Raw genomic sequence first — 17,429 nt, forward strand, 5'->3', positions numbered from 1 at the left:
GAGACAAGTGGAGAGGAGACAAGACGAGAGGAGACGAGGAGACAAGTGGAGAGGAGACGAGACGAGGAGACGAGTGGAGAGGAGACAAGACGAGAGGAGACGAGACGAGGAGACGAGTGGAGAGGAGACAAGACGAGAGGAGACGAGACAAGACGAGAGGAGAAAAGGAGACAAGTGGAGAGGAGAGGAGACGAGAGGAGACGAGACGAGGAGACGAGTGGAGAGGAGACAAGACGAGAGGAGACGAGACGAGAGGAGACGAGACGAGGAGACAAGTGGAGAGGAGACAAGACGAGAGGAGACGAGGAGACAAGTGGAGAGGAGAGGAGACTAGACGAGGAGACGAGTGGAGAGGAGACAAGACGAGAGGAGACGAGACGAGAGGAGACGAGACGAGAGGAGACGAGGAGACTAGACGAGAGGAGATGAGGAGACAAGTGGAGAGGAGACAAGACGAGAGGAGACGAGACGAGGAGACAAGTGGAGAGGAGACGAGAAGAGAGTAGAGGAGACGAGTGGAGAGGAGACAAGACGAGAGGAGATGAGACGAGAGGAGACAAGTGGAGAGGAGAGGAGACGAGACTAGAGGAGACGAGACGACGAGTGGAGAGGAGACAAGACGAGAGGAGACGAGACGAGGAGACGAGTGGAGAGGAGACAAGACGAGAGGAGACGAGACAAGACGAGAGGAGACAAGGAGACAAGTGGAGAGGAGACGAGAGGAGACGAGGAGACGAGTGGAGAGGAGACAAGATGAGAGGACACGAGACGAGGAGACGAGTGGAGAGGAGACAAGTGGAGAGGAGAGGAGACGAGACGAGGAGACAAGACGAGAGGAGACGAGACGAGGAGACGAGTGGAGAGGAGACAAGACGAGAGGAGACGAGGAGACAAGTGGAGACGAGAGGAGACGAGACGAGGAGACAAGTGGAGACAAGTGGAGAGGAGACGAGTGGAGACGAGGAGACAAGTGGAGAGGAGACGAGTGAAGATGAGAGGAGACAAGTGGAGACGAGTGGAGATGAGAGGAGACAAGTGGAGACGAGTGGAGATGAGAGGAGACAAGTGGAGACGAGACGAGTGGAGAGGAGATGAGACTAGACAAGAGGAGACAAAAGGAGACGAGATGAATGGAGACGAGACGAGAGGAGACGAGACGAGAGGAGACAAGACCAGAGGAGACAAGACCAGAGGAGACGAGTGGAGAGGAGACAAGACGAGAGGAGACGAGACGAGAGGAGACGAGGAGACAAGTGGAGAGGAGAGGAGACGAGAGGAGACGAGACGAGGAGACAAGTGGAGAGGAGACGAGACGAGGGGAGACAAGTGGAGAGGAGACGAGACGAGGGGAGACAAGTGGAGAGGAGACGAAACGAGAGGAGACGAGACAAGTGGAGACAAGTGGAGAGGAGAGGAGACGAGTGGAGACGAGGAGACAAGTGGAGAGGAGACGAGTGAAGATGAGAGGAGACGAGTGGAGATGAGAGGAGACAAGTGGAGACGAGTGGAGATGAGAGGAGACAAGTGGAGACGAGATGAGACTAGACAAGAGGAGACAAAAGGAGACAAAAGGAGACGAGATGAATGGAGACGAGACGAGACGAGAGGAGACAAGACCAGAGGAGACAAGACCAGAGGAGACGAGTGGAGAGGAGACAAGACGAGATGAGAGGAGAAAAGACGAGACGAGACAAGACGAGAGGAGACAAGACGAGAGGAGACGAGTGGAGAGGAGATGAGAGGAGACAAGACGAGAGGAGACAAAACGAGAGGAGAGGAGACAAAACGAGAGGAGAGGAGACGAGACTAGACGAGAGGAGACATGGAGACGAGTGGAGAGGAGAGGAGACGAGAGGAGACAAGACGGGACGAGAAGAGACGAGTGGAGAGGAAATGAGAGGAGACGAGATGAGATGAGACAAGTGGAGATAAGAGGACACAAGTGGAGACGAGAGGAGATGAGTGGACAGGAGACAAGACTAGACGAGAGGAGACAAGAGGAGACGAGTGGAGATGAGTGGAGACGAGACGAGAGGAGACAAGACAAGACAAGAGGAGACAAGAGCAGATGAGAGGAGACAAGAGGAGACAAGAGGAGAGGAGATGAGTGGAGACAAGACGAGAGGAGACAAGAGGAGAGAAGACCAGAGGAGACGAGACGAGACAAGAGGAGACGAGTGGAGAGGAGATGAGACGAGTGGAGAGGAGACAAGACGAAAATAAAAGAGCCCAGATGAAACAAGAAAAGAAACAGATGAAAAAACTATTAGAAAAGGGAAGAGACAGGAGATGACACGTGACAACAAAAGACCAGAAGAGAACCAGTTCACATTGTGCAGATGGAACAGTACAGGTCAAAGTGCTAATGTGGCTCATCTCAGCTCACAAGGGGGCTAATTAAATAGTTTCTGATTAGCAAGTGTTGAGCGGCCTGTCAAAGAGGGGGTGAAATTAAACCTGGACCCCGGCACACAATGCCACACCTCACAAACGCAGTCAGACATGACCGTTAGTGTAAATCAGCCCTGAACCTAAAAGACCTAGACGAGAGACCAATATGTACAACTATTTCAGATAGAAACTCAACGATCGGTCCAGGTTCCATTTCCACCCTCCTCTTCCTCTTTTCATTTCAACATTTTAAACAGTTTAAAGCATCAGCTTTACACATGAGATGTTCTGAATGGTAAAGACTGTCTATCTGTCCTCTTTGCACACTCTCGTTCACATCCCTCGCTTTTTTCTCCTCTCCTTTTCCTTTCCTGCTCTTGGCATGTGCGCTTGGTTGCTCCTTGTTAGCTGGGCTCTCCTCTCACACACATACACCCATCTTAACGAGGCCGGTTTGTGGAGTGGGATTACAGGGACATGACAGAGGGGTCCTAATAAGCTACACACAGGAAGAGTCTGCCCTATAGAGAGCACAGGACAAAGACCTGCTGACCAGAGAGTTCACACACACCTACAACGGCAATAAACAACTGCCAATTGCTAAAACACTACACAAGTCATAAAACAAAAAATTTAAGACAATGCTGTTCGCCTGTGCAAAACCATAGTCATGAGCAAGTGGGGTGGTTGAGGGCGTTGCTATGCAGTAGCTAGCGTGAATTGTGCTATTTTTGAAGCTTGATTCAACCAAATACACCTCGCAAATTCAAGCTGAAATGGGCAATTTTTAAAACTAATTGGGAACTTGTAAACCGCTTCGTCCACGTACCCTTCACACGACATTTATATGACACTTAAGGTGAGTGCTGACATAATGCTGGAATACTGGTACACTAGAATCATAGATTAAACTGTTGGAATGGAACAAGACAGGAGGAAAAACTACTGTCAGAAGGGCAGTTGATGTGTGAGTGTATGTGTGGAGGTTCTCCCAAAGTGAAGTCACTCAGGTAGAGAGCAGCTCGACCTGGGTTGACCCCAGCAGTCCCACTCTGAGGTGTGATGCAACCCAGAGCTTCCAGCCAATCACACAAGAGATGACAAATCTGTAGCCAATTAGAATGCACAGTAGGGTAGGGTGACCACCTGGTTTTTGCTCTGTTGCAGGACAGTAGATGTGATTCTGAGGGACAATGTGGGACATAGATAAATCACACACAATTAAGCTTTGTTAATTGTGACTGGCACTCAATTTGCCCAGGTTCGAATTGTAATTTACTCTACAGGACCTATCAAGTCTGCTAAATAAAGTTGTGTCGTGGAACTCTAGATTTGTCCTTAACTCAATCAGCTTGCAATCACATCAATCTCTATAGAGCACAATTTATGTATCAGTAGCCAATGAGCTCGCTGATCAACCTTCAAATACTTGGTCAGCTTTTGCTGTAGCATTTGCAGCGCTTACAGGAACCCTCCACCTTCCCCAACTCCACCTGTATTGATCTGTAATTCATGTATGCTATATTGTACATAAATGAAATGCGGAACGCGGTTTACGTCTTGCAGGACGCGGGACAAATCTTCCAATTTCGGGACTGTCCCACATGGTGGTCACCCTAATGCACAGCTGTGTGGATGTTTTGTTGGTTGAGAAGGGTGTGTATTAGTTTGCATTCCTATCCACCAGTCACTGCACTCCAGTTTTAAGGTCAGGCTTTGATTGGTTGATAGGAATATATAAAGGATGTTGGTCCGGGAACACGTGTTGCGCACAAGGACATGTTAATGTCTTACCAAGTTCAGGAGGTAGTACAGTGAGTCTATTCCCTTGAATGTGAAGTTCCTTCAGCTGAGCCAGATCGCCGATCTCTTTGGGAAGAGAGATGAGGTCATTGTCCCTCAAACTCAACTGAAAAAGAAAGAGTGAGGAATTAGAGAGTACAGCTAAAAAAAAGGGACAAAAGGATATAATTAACCTTAATGGCATTCTTAATAAATGTCCCTGGTCTTACCGAGCATGATTTGTATAAGGAAGTCTACGGGACAAGACATTGCACATATACATATATACCGATCAGGCATAACATTATGACAGGTGAAGTGAAAAACACTGATTATCTCTTCATCATGGCACCTGTTAGTGGGTGGGATATATTAGGCAGCAAGTGAAAATTTTGTCCTCAAAGTTGATGTGTTAGAAGCAGAGGTGGACAGTAACTAAATACATTTACTTGAGTAGTGTACTTAAGTACACTTTTTGAGTATCTGTACTTTACTGGAGTATTATTTTTTAGAGATACTTTTACTTTTACTTCACTACATTTGAAAGACAAATATCATACTTTTTACTCCACTACATTTATATCAAGGTCCTCGAAGTCAAAAGTCGTTTCTGTAGCAGCTTTGAAAGTCAGTGGATGATTTTTTTCTTCTTTAAAATGTTTTTTTATTTTTTATTTATTTTTTTGCAGACAGCCTATCAGTAATCACTCATGTAGGGTCATGTAAAGTTTCCTAAAAAAAATTTGAACACTGATCAGTTTATAGCAAAATGGAAGAAGACGGTTCCTTGGCACAGTGTGTGCATCCATGGCCATACATGGCCAAAAGTGTGTTTCAGTTTTTTCAAAAGATTAAAGATTAGTTTAGTTGGCATATACTTGACGCATGTCTCATACAATGTAAAAAAATGTAAATGTCTGGGAGAAAGAGAAGAGTAAACAGTTGGGAGAATATGGGATGCGTATCAGAGTATAGGATCCATGCATTCAGCCTTAAAGTGACAGCAGCTTTATAAAGAGAGTTGTAACTTTTACACAAGTATTGAAATCAGACATCCCAAGTCTCCCGGAAGTTCTGGGAGTCTCCCGCAAATTGATAGCGGCTCCCTGATGCCCGCAAATTAGTATAAATCTCCTAGAATCTAGAGCGAGAGCGAGCATTAGGAGCGAGAGACCTTGCGTGTGTGCCTCGAGAAGTGCATGTAAGACAGAGAGCATCCTGATTTCAGCAAATGACATTTCGCAGGTTGGGATGTCTGTGAAATGAGTTTAAGGTGGTCGTATGCTAGCATGTCGGATGGAGCATCACTGACTGGCTTAAACCACCATGATGGCATAGCGTGCATTTATACAACAATGCAACAATAATAAAATAATGCATTGACTTACAAAAGAAAATGTACTTTTGATACTTAAGTACTTTTAAAAACAAATACTTCTGTACTTTTACTTAAGTAAAAATCTGTTTTTAGAACTTTCACTTGAAACAGAGTAATATTTGACCAGTAGTACTTTTACTTTTACTCAAGTAATAGAGTTGTGTACTTTGTCCACCTCTGGTTAGAAGCAGGGAAATTTGGCAAGTGTAAGGATTTGAGTGAGTTTGACAAGGCCAAATTGTGATGGTTAGACGACTGGGTCAAAGCGTCTCCAAAACTGCAGCTCTTGTGGGGTGATCCCGGTCTGCAGTGGTCATTATCTATCAAAAGTGGTCCAAGAGAGGAACAGGTGTGAACCGGTGACAGGGTCATGGGCGACCAAGGCTCATTGATGCACGTGGGGAGTGAAGGATGGTCCGTGTGGTCCGATCAAACAGACGAGCTACTGTAGCTCAAATTGCTCAAGAAGTTAATGCTGGTTCTGATAGAAAGGTGTCAGAATACACAGTGCATCGCAGTTTGTTGTGTATGGGGCTTTGCTGTGTATGGGGCTGCATGGCCACAGACCAGTCAGGGTGCCCATGCTGACCCCTGTCCACCGCCAAAAGTGCCAGCAGTGGGAACGTGAGCATCAGAACTGGACCACGGAGCAATGGAAGAAGGTGGCCTGGTCTGATGAATCACGTTTTCTTTTACATCACGTGGATGGCCAGGTGTGTGTGTCGGTCACTTACCTGGGGAACACATGGCACTAGGATGCACTATGGGAAGAAGGCAAGCTGGCGAAGGCAGTGTGATGCTTTGGGCAATGTTCTGCTGAGACACCTTGGGTCCTGCCATCCATGTGGATGTTATTCTGATATGTACCACCTACCTAAGCATTGTTGCAGACCATGTACACCCTTTCATGGAAACGGTATTCCCTGGTGGCTGTGGCTCTTTCAGCAGGATAATGCACTCTGCCACAAAGCAAAAATGGTTCAGGAATATAGATGTATATGCACAATGTCTTGTCCCATAGACTTCCATTACTGTACACTGCTGTGAACTGCGGGACAAGTCAAAATGATTCTCTGTGGTAACTGACAGCATTTCACATGAGTGCACCATTTAATATACTAACACTTGTATTATAAAAATCACGGGTGTAATTACACCCATATTTTAACGCAACACCAAACCAAAATAGTTGAATATTATTTTTAAGTTTAAACTTATATTTACCAGCCTTATTTATTTTATGTGACTATGCCCTGCATTGAGTCCGTTCCTAGCGAGCACAGGGGTGAAGATCAGCCTCTAAATCACCTCGCACCACGTCTGATAAAGAACACACGCTGCGGAGAATAAATCCAACACACACGGCGCAGAGCACCACCACAAAAGCAATTGATTTCAGAGGGAATTTAGATAAATTACTTACTATCTGTAGCTTGGCCAGCTTGCCAATGTCGGGGGGCAAAATCTCAAAATCGTTGTCACTGAGATAGAGTGCGCGCAGGGTGGCTGAAATGAGAGAGAGAAGTGTGTGTATGTGTGTGTGTGTTAGAGGAGTATTGCAAACACTGATCAATAGAAATGGTCATCTCTGATTGATACAGCATGGCTACAATCTTACACCCAAGCACACACACAATATCAACAGATCGACAAACAGCATCAAATATACACTCACACTGTGTACTTAGGTGCCACATGGGATAAACATATGGGCAAACATTCAGAAAAGCAATAACCAATTAAATAAACATTTAAATAATTTTCTGAACATAAATCATTTTCAAATCCTGCACAAATAGGGCCACAACTAACAAGTATTTGCCCCACCCTTTTCCTGTCCATCTATGTCTAAGCAACAGCAACACGATCATATCCATTTCAAATGGTTTTAGAGTCAATATCACAGCCGATATGACAGCCACTCCAAACAGCACTGATAAATAGAGGTTTGGTAGTATGTGTGTGTGTGAGTGTGGTTAGAGATCACAGACCTTGATTAATGTTAAGATGGTGCTTTCATTATGTGGCTGCCATTAAAATAACAGGTTATTAGAGCCCATCATCACTGCTCATCAGTATCCTCTGACGGGACCAGCTGATTGGACTGATGAGGGTTAGATGATGAAGTTAATAGTTATTTTGTTTGCATATTGTTAGTAGGTAGTCTGGTCTTCGTTGCAGCTTATTCTGGCAAAGAACTACCCAAGTTGACAGGATGCTGTCTGTTATTTCAGCAACCAACCACAATTCTTTCTTGTTTAAGTTAGTGAATCTGAAACCAATAATCTCACAACAATGCTCGAGAATGCAAGTGGAAATTACTAAAAAAAAACTTTTTTGTGGTCAAAAAAGTAGAACTTTGGTCTAAAAGGGTAATCAAAGGGAAATTAAGTTATTCATTTCACTTGATGGCCATTTTTGTGACCCCATTTTCTTTCCTTATAATTAAACGGGGAAAGACTGAAATCTACTAAATTCTTTGTCAATCGTTTTTGAGATCTCTAAGCATCACTCCAATCAATATCATATAAATATCATATATGTTGCTTCTTTTGATCAAATCACACAAAAACACAGTGAGATTTGATATTATAAAGGCTCTGATATACTTCTAAGAATGAACTGGTGTGTGTGATGTCATTTTGAACAAAATCTGGCCCAAACAAAGTTTGTTTTTGTAGGTGTGCTCGGAGGCTCCGCCTCCTTCGACGTGGAAATCTTCTCAGGTTAATTTCTTCTGTTCAGTCCATTGAGGTCAGATAGACAGACAGCAGTGTGTGCGGCATTAGGACGTTCGCTAGCAGTATACAACTTGTCACGTATTTCGAACTTCTTTTTACCCCCCCAAGAGAAGAACGAACAAGCACTTAGGATAGTTCACCCTAAAATAAAGCCATCCATTTACTCACCCTGGTGTTGTTCTAATGCCGTCTTTCTTTTATGTACAACAAAAGGAGAATTTAAAAAAAAATGTCCTGCATACACTCGTCCATATAATGGCAGCGAATAGAGACCAGCGTCAAGCTTTTTAAAAAAGGCACACAAGTTGTGAGAAATCAAGATGAACAAAAACATGACATTAAATACATTATCATTCTGTTATACTTTTGTGTCTTTTTAAAAAAGCTTGATGCTGGTTGCTATTCACTGCCATTATACGGACGAGCAAGAGTGGGACATTTATTGAAAATTCTCCTTTTGTTGTCCATAAAAGAAAGAAGGACATACGGCATTAGAACAACACCAGGGAGAGTAAATTATGACTTAATTTTCATTTTAGGGTGAACTATCCCTTTAAACCTGACTGGGAAATGCAACTTCGTTTTAAGGAAAACAAGTAAAAACCTGTTTTTATTTGTTTGCCTTAAAACGAAGTTGTAAATTGCTAGCCAATCAGAATGTAGCTTTCACCTTTCTAACATTTCTTTTTATTTTAGTTTGGAATATGTGGTCTATGAACAGTCAGTCGTTTGTTATAAATTATTAAGACTAATGCAGGTTATACTGGTAATACATGGTGTGTGTGTCACAGACTTACTGAGGTAAAAGAAATTCCCGGGCAGGGAGGACTCGTTCAGATTGTTGTACGTCAGATCCAGAACCTCCAGCGCCGGAAGAGATCCAAACCCTCGTGGAAGAGTGCTCAACCTGTTCATCCTACACATGAAGACAATCAAATGCCATTTTAACCAAATCATCAGCTTCAAATAAAAACGCACACTGCACGTCCACAAGCAGACACACATTTATAAAACACCCGTCAATTCTTGACTCAGGGGAACCCATTGAAAATCTATAGCCGACCTACTCGGAGACATGAGACAGAGACATGCAGTGCGCACAGATCCATCTCACTGATTTTGATTGATATTTCAAACGCAACACAGATTTATAACAACTCTCAACAGATCTTCTCACATTTATAACCTCAAAGTTAAATAAAGAGGAGTCCAACAGTCTGAGATCACTAGTGAAAGTGTGAAACCACTTCCACTTTTAATTGTACTCGACTTCGATTACCAATTATATTATCAGCATAATTTGAGGGAAAAAAAGACGGATTTAAGAATGTCTTCATTTTTCATTTTGTCTTAATTTTTATTAACTCATTAGTCATAAAACCTTTTTGTTTTTAATTGGTCAATGTCCTAAAACTTTTTTTTAAATGTACAGATTTAAATTACACTTCAAAAGTTTGGGGTCAGATTTTTCTTTTTTTTTAAAGAAGTACTTTTATTCTGCAATGATGCATTCAATTGATCAAAAGGTGACAGTAAAGACATTTACAGGGGCAAGAAAAAGTATGTGAATCGCTTGCAGAATCTGTGAAAATGTGAATAATTTTAACTAAATAAGAGAGATCATAAAAACTGCATGTTATTTTTTATTTAGTACTGTCCTGAATAAGATATTTTACATAAAAAATCTTTACATATAGTCCACAAGACAAAAAACTAGCTGAATTTATTCAAATAACCCCGTTCAAAAGTTTATGAACCATTAATTCTCAATACTGTGTGTCGTCACCTGGATGATCCACGGCTGTTTTTTTGTTTTTATTATGGTTGTTCATGAGTCTCTTGTTTGTCCTGAGCAGTTAAACTGCCCAATGTTCTTCAGAAAAATCCTCCAGGTGCTGCACATTATTCAGTTTTCCAGCATCTTTTGCATTTTTGAACCCTCTCCAGCAATGACTGTATGATTTTAAGATCCATCTTTTCACACTGAGGACAATTGAGGGACTCAAACACAACTACTAAAAAAGGTTGAAACATTCACTGATGCTCCAGAAGGAAACACTATGCATTAAGTAACTTTTGAGCAGGATGAAGATGTCCAAATGTTTCTTATTTTGTTTAATTATCTTTTTTTCATTTAGTACTGCCCTTCAGAAGCAACAGAAGATACTTGCATGTTTCCCAGAAGACAAATTGAGTACAATTTACCTTGATTTTCAAATTCAATAAGTTTTCATTGAAATAAGAATTGGAAATTACATAAGAAATACGAATACCATGTGTAAGAATTCAAAATTAAAACAAGGATAATTACCTTGTGTAAGAATTCAAAATAAAAACAAGGACAATTAAGACAGTTGTAAAGAGAATTAAAAAAATAAGAATAAAATGGTGAAATATATAGATAAAACAACAAAGGTAAAATAAAACAGTTATAAAAAGAATACAAGATGATGCATAGATAAGATAAGGTGCAATTAGTCGGACGTACAGTGGCACAGTGCTCATTCAGTAAATGCACAGCTAAACAGATGTGTTTTGAGTCTGGATTTGAATGTGACTACTGTTGAAGCAGATTGATCTGATCTGTTCAGGAAGCTGGTTCCAACTGCGGCTGGCATAATAGCTAAAAGCAGAAATGTTCAGAGAATGTTTCAACCTTTTTTAGTAGTTGTGTTTGAGTCCCTCAATTCTCCTCAGTGTGAAAAGATGGATCTCAAAACCATACAGTCCCTGCTGGAGAGGGTGCAAATATGCAAAAGATGCTGGAAAACTGAAGAATGTGCAGCACCTGGAGGATTTTTCTGAAGAACATTGGGCAGTTTAACTGCTCAGGACAAACAAAAAGGGACTCATGAACAACCATCACAAAACAAAACAAAAAAACAGCCGTGGATCATCCAGGGAACGACACACAGCACTGAGAATCAATGGTTCATAAACTTTTGAACAGGGTCATTTTAATAAATTCAGCATTTTTTTTGTCTTGTGGACTATATGTAAACACCTTTTATGTAAAATATCTTATTCAGGACAGTACTAAATAAAAAAATAACATGCATTTTGTATGATCTCTCTAATTTAGTTACAATTATTCCCATTTTCACAGATTCTGCAAGCAGTTCACATACTTTTTCTTGCCACTGTATAATGCTGCAAAAGATATCTATTTCAAATAAATGCTGTTCTCTTGAACTATGTATTTATCAAAGAATCCTGAAAAGATAATAATAAATGTTTCTTGAGCACTAAATCAGCATATTAGACTGATTTCTGAAGGATCATGTGACACTGAAGACTGGAGTAATCTAATTTACGTCACAGGAATAAATGACATTTTAAAATATATTCAAGCAAAATGCATTTTATTTTTACTATAGTAAAAATATTTCACCATATTACTGCATTTTTGATAAATGCAGCCTTGGTGAGTATAAGAGACTTGTTTCAAAATCTATGTTTGAACAGTAGTGTTTATTTGAAACCCAGATTTTTAATGGTCTCAGACATTTAGACACCACTGTTTATATAAATATAAAAAAAGCTTGAGGTATTTCTTAATGAAAGTTTAATGTTCAGCTAGTTCACCAATATTAAAAATGTGTTGTGTCTGTAAATGTTAAACTCATATTCGCCCTTGAAAGGTAACGGATAAAATTTTTTGCTGAAAACTTCCGACAGAGAACATGGAATCTGAAATTAGAAATGCTCAAGGTGCCCGACGACGTGGATAAAAAAACGGGAGAGAGCAAGAGAGAGAAAAAAAAGAGAGGGGCGCCCAAATCAGATGCTGATTAACTCTTGCTTATTTAAGTGTCTGTGCTCCGTCTCGTTCTTTCTTTCTTTCAAATGACACTTGGTTGACATGAAGACACGGAAACTTTAGCAACAGATTTTAAAGAAACAAACAAATTGATTCCACCACATGTTTGTGAAGCAATTACACAAGAAGGGGAATTGTTTTGACAAATGAGATCAGGATAACGGGCGGCCACGCTCACACACACATCCTCACGTTTTGAGTCGAGAGTAGCGGCCGGGAATACAAGAAGCCGGCTTATGTTTTCAAGATTATGTGTAGAAATGGTGCGTCTGACAGCAAATCGATAAAAATGTGTGGTGTCAGTCGCGGGGCAGATTGTGCCGCGCTTTAATCCTGCGTGACATTGCGGAGGCTCCGCCCTCGGAGGAGAAGGAGAACCCTTGGGATTCGGGTGGGGCTCAGGTGGGCTCTAAACACAAGGGGATGACCGGATGACCAGGGATGAAGGGAGTCAGAGAGGAAGAAGAGCAGAGGAAGACAGCAGCACTGCCATTGTCAAGGTTTCTTAACCTCACAAAAAAGGATTCCTAAACCAGATATACTTTGATAACGGTGTCTGATCAACAACATAGACTAGAATTAATGCAGACAGGATTTTTGGGAATGATTTCTGACCCATAAATTAGCAGATTTTTGGTTCAGAAAACCAGGAGGAGAAAATAGAATAATAGCGAGCAGAGGAGACGAGACGAAGGGAAAGAAAGGAAAGAGAGGAGTGAAAAACGCAGACGAGACAACCTGATAAGAGAGATGAGAAAAAAGTCAAGAAGAAAGAGAAGACAAGAAGAGAATAGACATGAACACAAGAGAAGAAAAGATACAAGAGGATATGAGAGGAGAAGAGATGAAATTATAAGAGACAAGAGAAAAAATGAGACAAAATGAAAAGAAAAGAAATGAGAGGAGGGGAAAGAGAGGTGATAGAAGAAGACAAAATGAGACAAAACCAAATCAAATAGTAGAGAAGAGACAAAAGTTGAGAGATAAGAGGAGAGGTGAACACAAGAGAAGAGACAGGGAGAAACAACAGGAGAAGGAAAGAAAAATGGATACACGAGGAGAAGAGATGAAAGTATAAAAGACAAGAGATGAGAGGAGATGGAAGAAGAGAAAAGACGAACAAAACAACACAAAGGAGTGAAAAGTCGAGAAGAGATGAGACAAGAGGAGATAAGAGCCAAGAGGATGGAAAAGGGGAGGAGTGAAAAACCAAGACAAAATATGAGAAGAGATGAGACGACAAGAGAGGAGAGATGAAAAAAAAAGACAAGAGAAGTGAACAGATGTGAACATGAGAGAAGAGACCGGAAGAGTTGAAGAAAAGAGATGAGGAAAAGTGGATACCAGAGGAGAAGAGATGAAAGTGTAAAATTAAACAAAGAGGGAAAAGTAGAGAAGAGGCTAAACAAACTGAGAAGAGATGAGACAAGAAACGATGAGACGTCAGACTAACCCAAGGTTCAGATGTTTAAGTTTTTGAAGGCTACTGATCTGAGTTGGAAGCTCCTCAATCTGGTTATTGAACATGTTCAACACCTCCAGGTTCTTCAGGTCTGCAATGTTTGGAGGCACAGCTGAAAAGAGAGAGATGGTAAGCATAAATGAATAAACAAGAACAACTTCAATTCTGCAGGTATCATCAATCTCATCAATCAAAGCGTTTCAATTGACTGTATTATAATCGCCAATACAATCATCAAGGTAAAGCATTCCCAAACGAGAGATGAGGTCTAATGAACAGAGGCCGAAGGTCTGACCTGTCGAGGTTGAATGGCTAATTATCAGAGTCAGCAGATAGACGTCCCATCTTTGATGGCTCAATTATGGGTCACTCCCCCAGCGATAGATTTGACACTTTAATGATGGAGGCTTTAGCATAACGGATCATCAGCACCCCTCCCTCCCCTCCTGCAAGGCCATCCTGCCCCCTTCTGCTGTCGACAGAGATCGATGGGCTGAACAGGCGCTCTATCCGATTACTGGCTGATCAATGGCCCCTCATTACGGAGGAGGGGAGGTGGGAGAGGTTTACACAAACAGCATGACACGAATACCTCCAGAGAGATCAACGAGAGCTGCTCCGCGCCAGACACGGAGGTACAAATGATTCAGCCGTCACACATACAATCCAAAACTCCAACGGGGAAACGCAAGCATGAACGCACATGCTCTCTTCAGCACGCGCTTGCTTAGACTCACTTTATAATAAACATTCACTAATAGCAGATTCATTTAATACTACTTCTACTACTACTGTTTAATATCATTATTATTATAATTAATACATTAATTTGGTATTAGTGAATGTTTATTGTAAAGTGATACCTGTTTCTTTTTAACATATATTACAATATAGTAATAATAATAATGAATACATAAATTATTTAATAATAAATGTCCAAATGTCAAATGTTATGTAATCAGTATAATTGTGTATATTCTCACAGCACAATTCAGTAAATGTGCTTGTTCATAAGAAACAAAAATGTATATTATTATTATGTATATTTATTATTATCATGTACATTCAAGAGACTAACTGCTAAATATTTGGTCATTTTGAGATATTTTATCATATTTAAATACTAGCCAATTTATGTATATGTGTGTGTGTGTGTGTGTGTGTGTGTGTGTGTGTGTGTGTGTGTGTGTGTGTGTGTGTGTAGGTGTGTGTGTGTTTTATAAATATATACATACATACATACATACATAAGTTTCCTACCAATTTTTAATCAATCGAAAACCTCATTTTCAATTTTTTTTTTCATTTTCCCAACTTTAAAGGCAATTTTCTCAATATATAGATTTTTTTTGCACCATCAGATTCCAAATAGTTGTATCTAGGCAAAATATTGTCCTATCCTAACAAAACATACATCGATAGAAAGCTCATTTATTCAGCATTCAGAATGTATAATATCAATAATCTCAATATTAATAATCTCAATTTTAAAAAAATTTAATGTGTGTGTGCGTTTAATAACTTTTCTAACTATTTTAATGTTTATTTGTATATAGATATTATTTATATGGCCAAAATTGCCCATTGACCTCTGTCCAACATGGCCTCCTAATCATCCCTATACTGATTGGTTTCCTCACTCGGTCTCCTCTCCACCAATCAGCTGGTGTGTGGTGGGCATTCTGGCACAATATGGCTGCCGTCACATCATCCAGGGGGATGCTGTACATTGGTGGTGGTTGAGGAGATTTCTCCCTTCCATGTAAAGCGCTTTGAGTACCCAGAAAAGCGCTATATAAATGTAACAAATTATTATTTTATTTATATATATATATATATACAGATGGACCCTTCAATTCCTAATTTTTGCATCAATCCTCTGACCTTTTCACCTATAAAAGATTCTTGAAACATACGATTTGTTTCCCGATGTCTCAACGGAAGTGTAAACGTACCAAGAGACACTGAAGGACACTGAACTCTGCGCCCCATGTCAGGGTCCCTCTACTCGTCTCCAAATGACACACAAGATCGATCTATTCTGCCTTTTCCATCCTTAAGACACATGTCTCTGCCAGACATCTACACTTTATCTTCTTAAACCACAGACGGGGCTCTCAAGCGCTACAGGCTGTCCTTCTGCTGGCTTTTCTTGCTTGAAAATATTTTTGTATGCACAAGTTGCAAGTACAAAACTGCTTGTAAAGATGTGTGTGTGTGTGTGTGTGTGTGTGTGTGTGTCTTATTGGAGCCTTTAAAACAAGCAGAAAAAGCTGATGGCAATAGGACAAAGAGTACACGGCTATATAGAGCAGAAAGGTTTGCCCCTCTCTCCTCTGTCTCATTACCTGAGCTGCTGCCTGCCCGGGCCGAACAGCAGCCCTGCTTTACTCATGAGCCACTAATGAAAGGGTTCCAAATGTCACTGTAATTCCTGACTACCCTGAAAAGTTCAAAAGATGGCAGATTCCCTGTCTCTGCTCTTTAAGTAGGCAGGATGAGGATGAGAGAGAGCAGAAGAACAGAGAAGGGGAAATGCAGAGCGGTGAGGAATACACCGAAAAAAGAATGGAATAAAAAATACACTAGATTTCCTCCTTTCATTACAATGAAGGTCAGGAACAAATTGAAATTATGTGATTTTTTAAGGAGGTTAAGATACTGGGGTTTTTTTTAATGGTAAAATGATTTTTCATATTTATGACCACATACATTATTCAGATTCATAGAATTCTAATATAATATAAATTTCTTTTTTTTTTAAACAAAACAAAAACATTTTGCTAGTGGTCTCAGGCTGTGTATCTATGAAATTTAATTTTCTCCCTCATTTAATCCAGCTAAAGATAAGTGAGGCGACATATTAAAAAGGCTGATAATTCTATAATATTATGATGTAATATAAAATCATTGTGTTCTTAATATATTTACCTTCTATTCACATTTATAGCACTTTTAACAATACATTTAGTTTCAAATGTTACAATCAAGAAGCCAGAAGTGACTGTGTCAAGGGAAAAAAATGGATGACAATATAATATAATATAAGGTTACACTTTATTTTAAGGTGTCATTGCTACAATATAATTATATATTTAAGTACTGAGTAATATTAATTAACTACATGTACCTACTTAATGGTTAGGGTAGGACTAGGATTTGGTTGGGTTAGTTGCATGTAATTATGCATAATTTACTGTTATTACTATGGCAAGTACGTGTAACATATGTAACAAGGACAGTGTAAATAAAGTATTACCTAATATAATATAATACAAAGCGAAATTGAAGCATATTGCTAGTGGTTTCACGCTTTTGGACCTCACTAGGTATCCATAAAGTTTTGTTTCTCCCTCATTTAATCAGCTACAGACAAGCGGTGTGACCCATAACGGAATGATTCATTTCCTCATCTTCAAATCTTATAAATCATATTAAAAGGCTTTGATCATCACTACAGACGGTACCTGACAGAAATGTGCATTATCACACTGAGATCTTCATGGAGATTAAGAGAAAAGACTCCTGCATAAACAAACAAATCCCCACTTCCTGTTCAGATCAGATGAGAGTTAACACGGCTCAGAGCGATTACCATGAACCCAAAGATTATGTGGGTGGGGAAAACAAGATCCAAACTACACTGACAAACATATTTCTCCTGATAATAACTCTCCTAATAATGCTCAACTCATAAAAATTATCATTAAACTCAATTTTAAAAGAAAAACAGAAGAGAAATGTTCGCAAATTACAATGAAGACGTAACTTAACTACATATACTACTAATGTTCACTATTATGGTACTGAGCAGAACCTTTAAAAAAACGTGATCAAGGACAAGACAGCCCTCTA

At 40.4% G+C, this 17,429-nt stretch overlaps 1 protein-coding gene across 2 annotated transcripts in view; it reads right to left on the reverse strand.

Moving 5' to 3' along the window:
• rsu1 (Ras suppressor protein 1) overlaps positions 1 to 17,429 on the reverse strand; it is a 48,988-nt gene that overhangs the window by 24,722 nt on the left and 6,837 nt on the right. For both annotated transcript variants that reach the window (XM_079805630.1, XM_079805631.1), the window contains exons 4-7: positions 13,566 to 13,686; positions 9,090 to 9,208; positions 6,975 to 7,057; positions 4,186 to 4,300 (exon numbers count right to left, since the gene is read on the reverse strand). In XM_079805630.1, coding sequence (XP_079661756.1) covers positions 4,186 to 4,300; positions 6,975 to 7,057; positions 9,090 to 9,208; positions 13,566 to 13,686 — 438 coding nt within the window. The remainder of the gene's footprint in view (positions 1 to 4,185; positions 4,301 to 6,974; positions 7,058 to 9,089; positions 9,209 to 13,565; positions 13,687 to 17,429) is intronic.

The sequence above is a fragment of the Gobio gobio genome (assembly GCF_949357685.1).
Source record: "Gobio gobio genome assembly, chromosome: 23".
Taxonomy (NCBI): Eukaryota; Metazoa; Chordata; class Actinopteri; order Cypriniformes; family Gobionidae; genus Gobio; species Gobio gobio.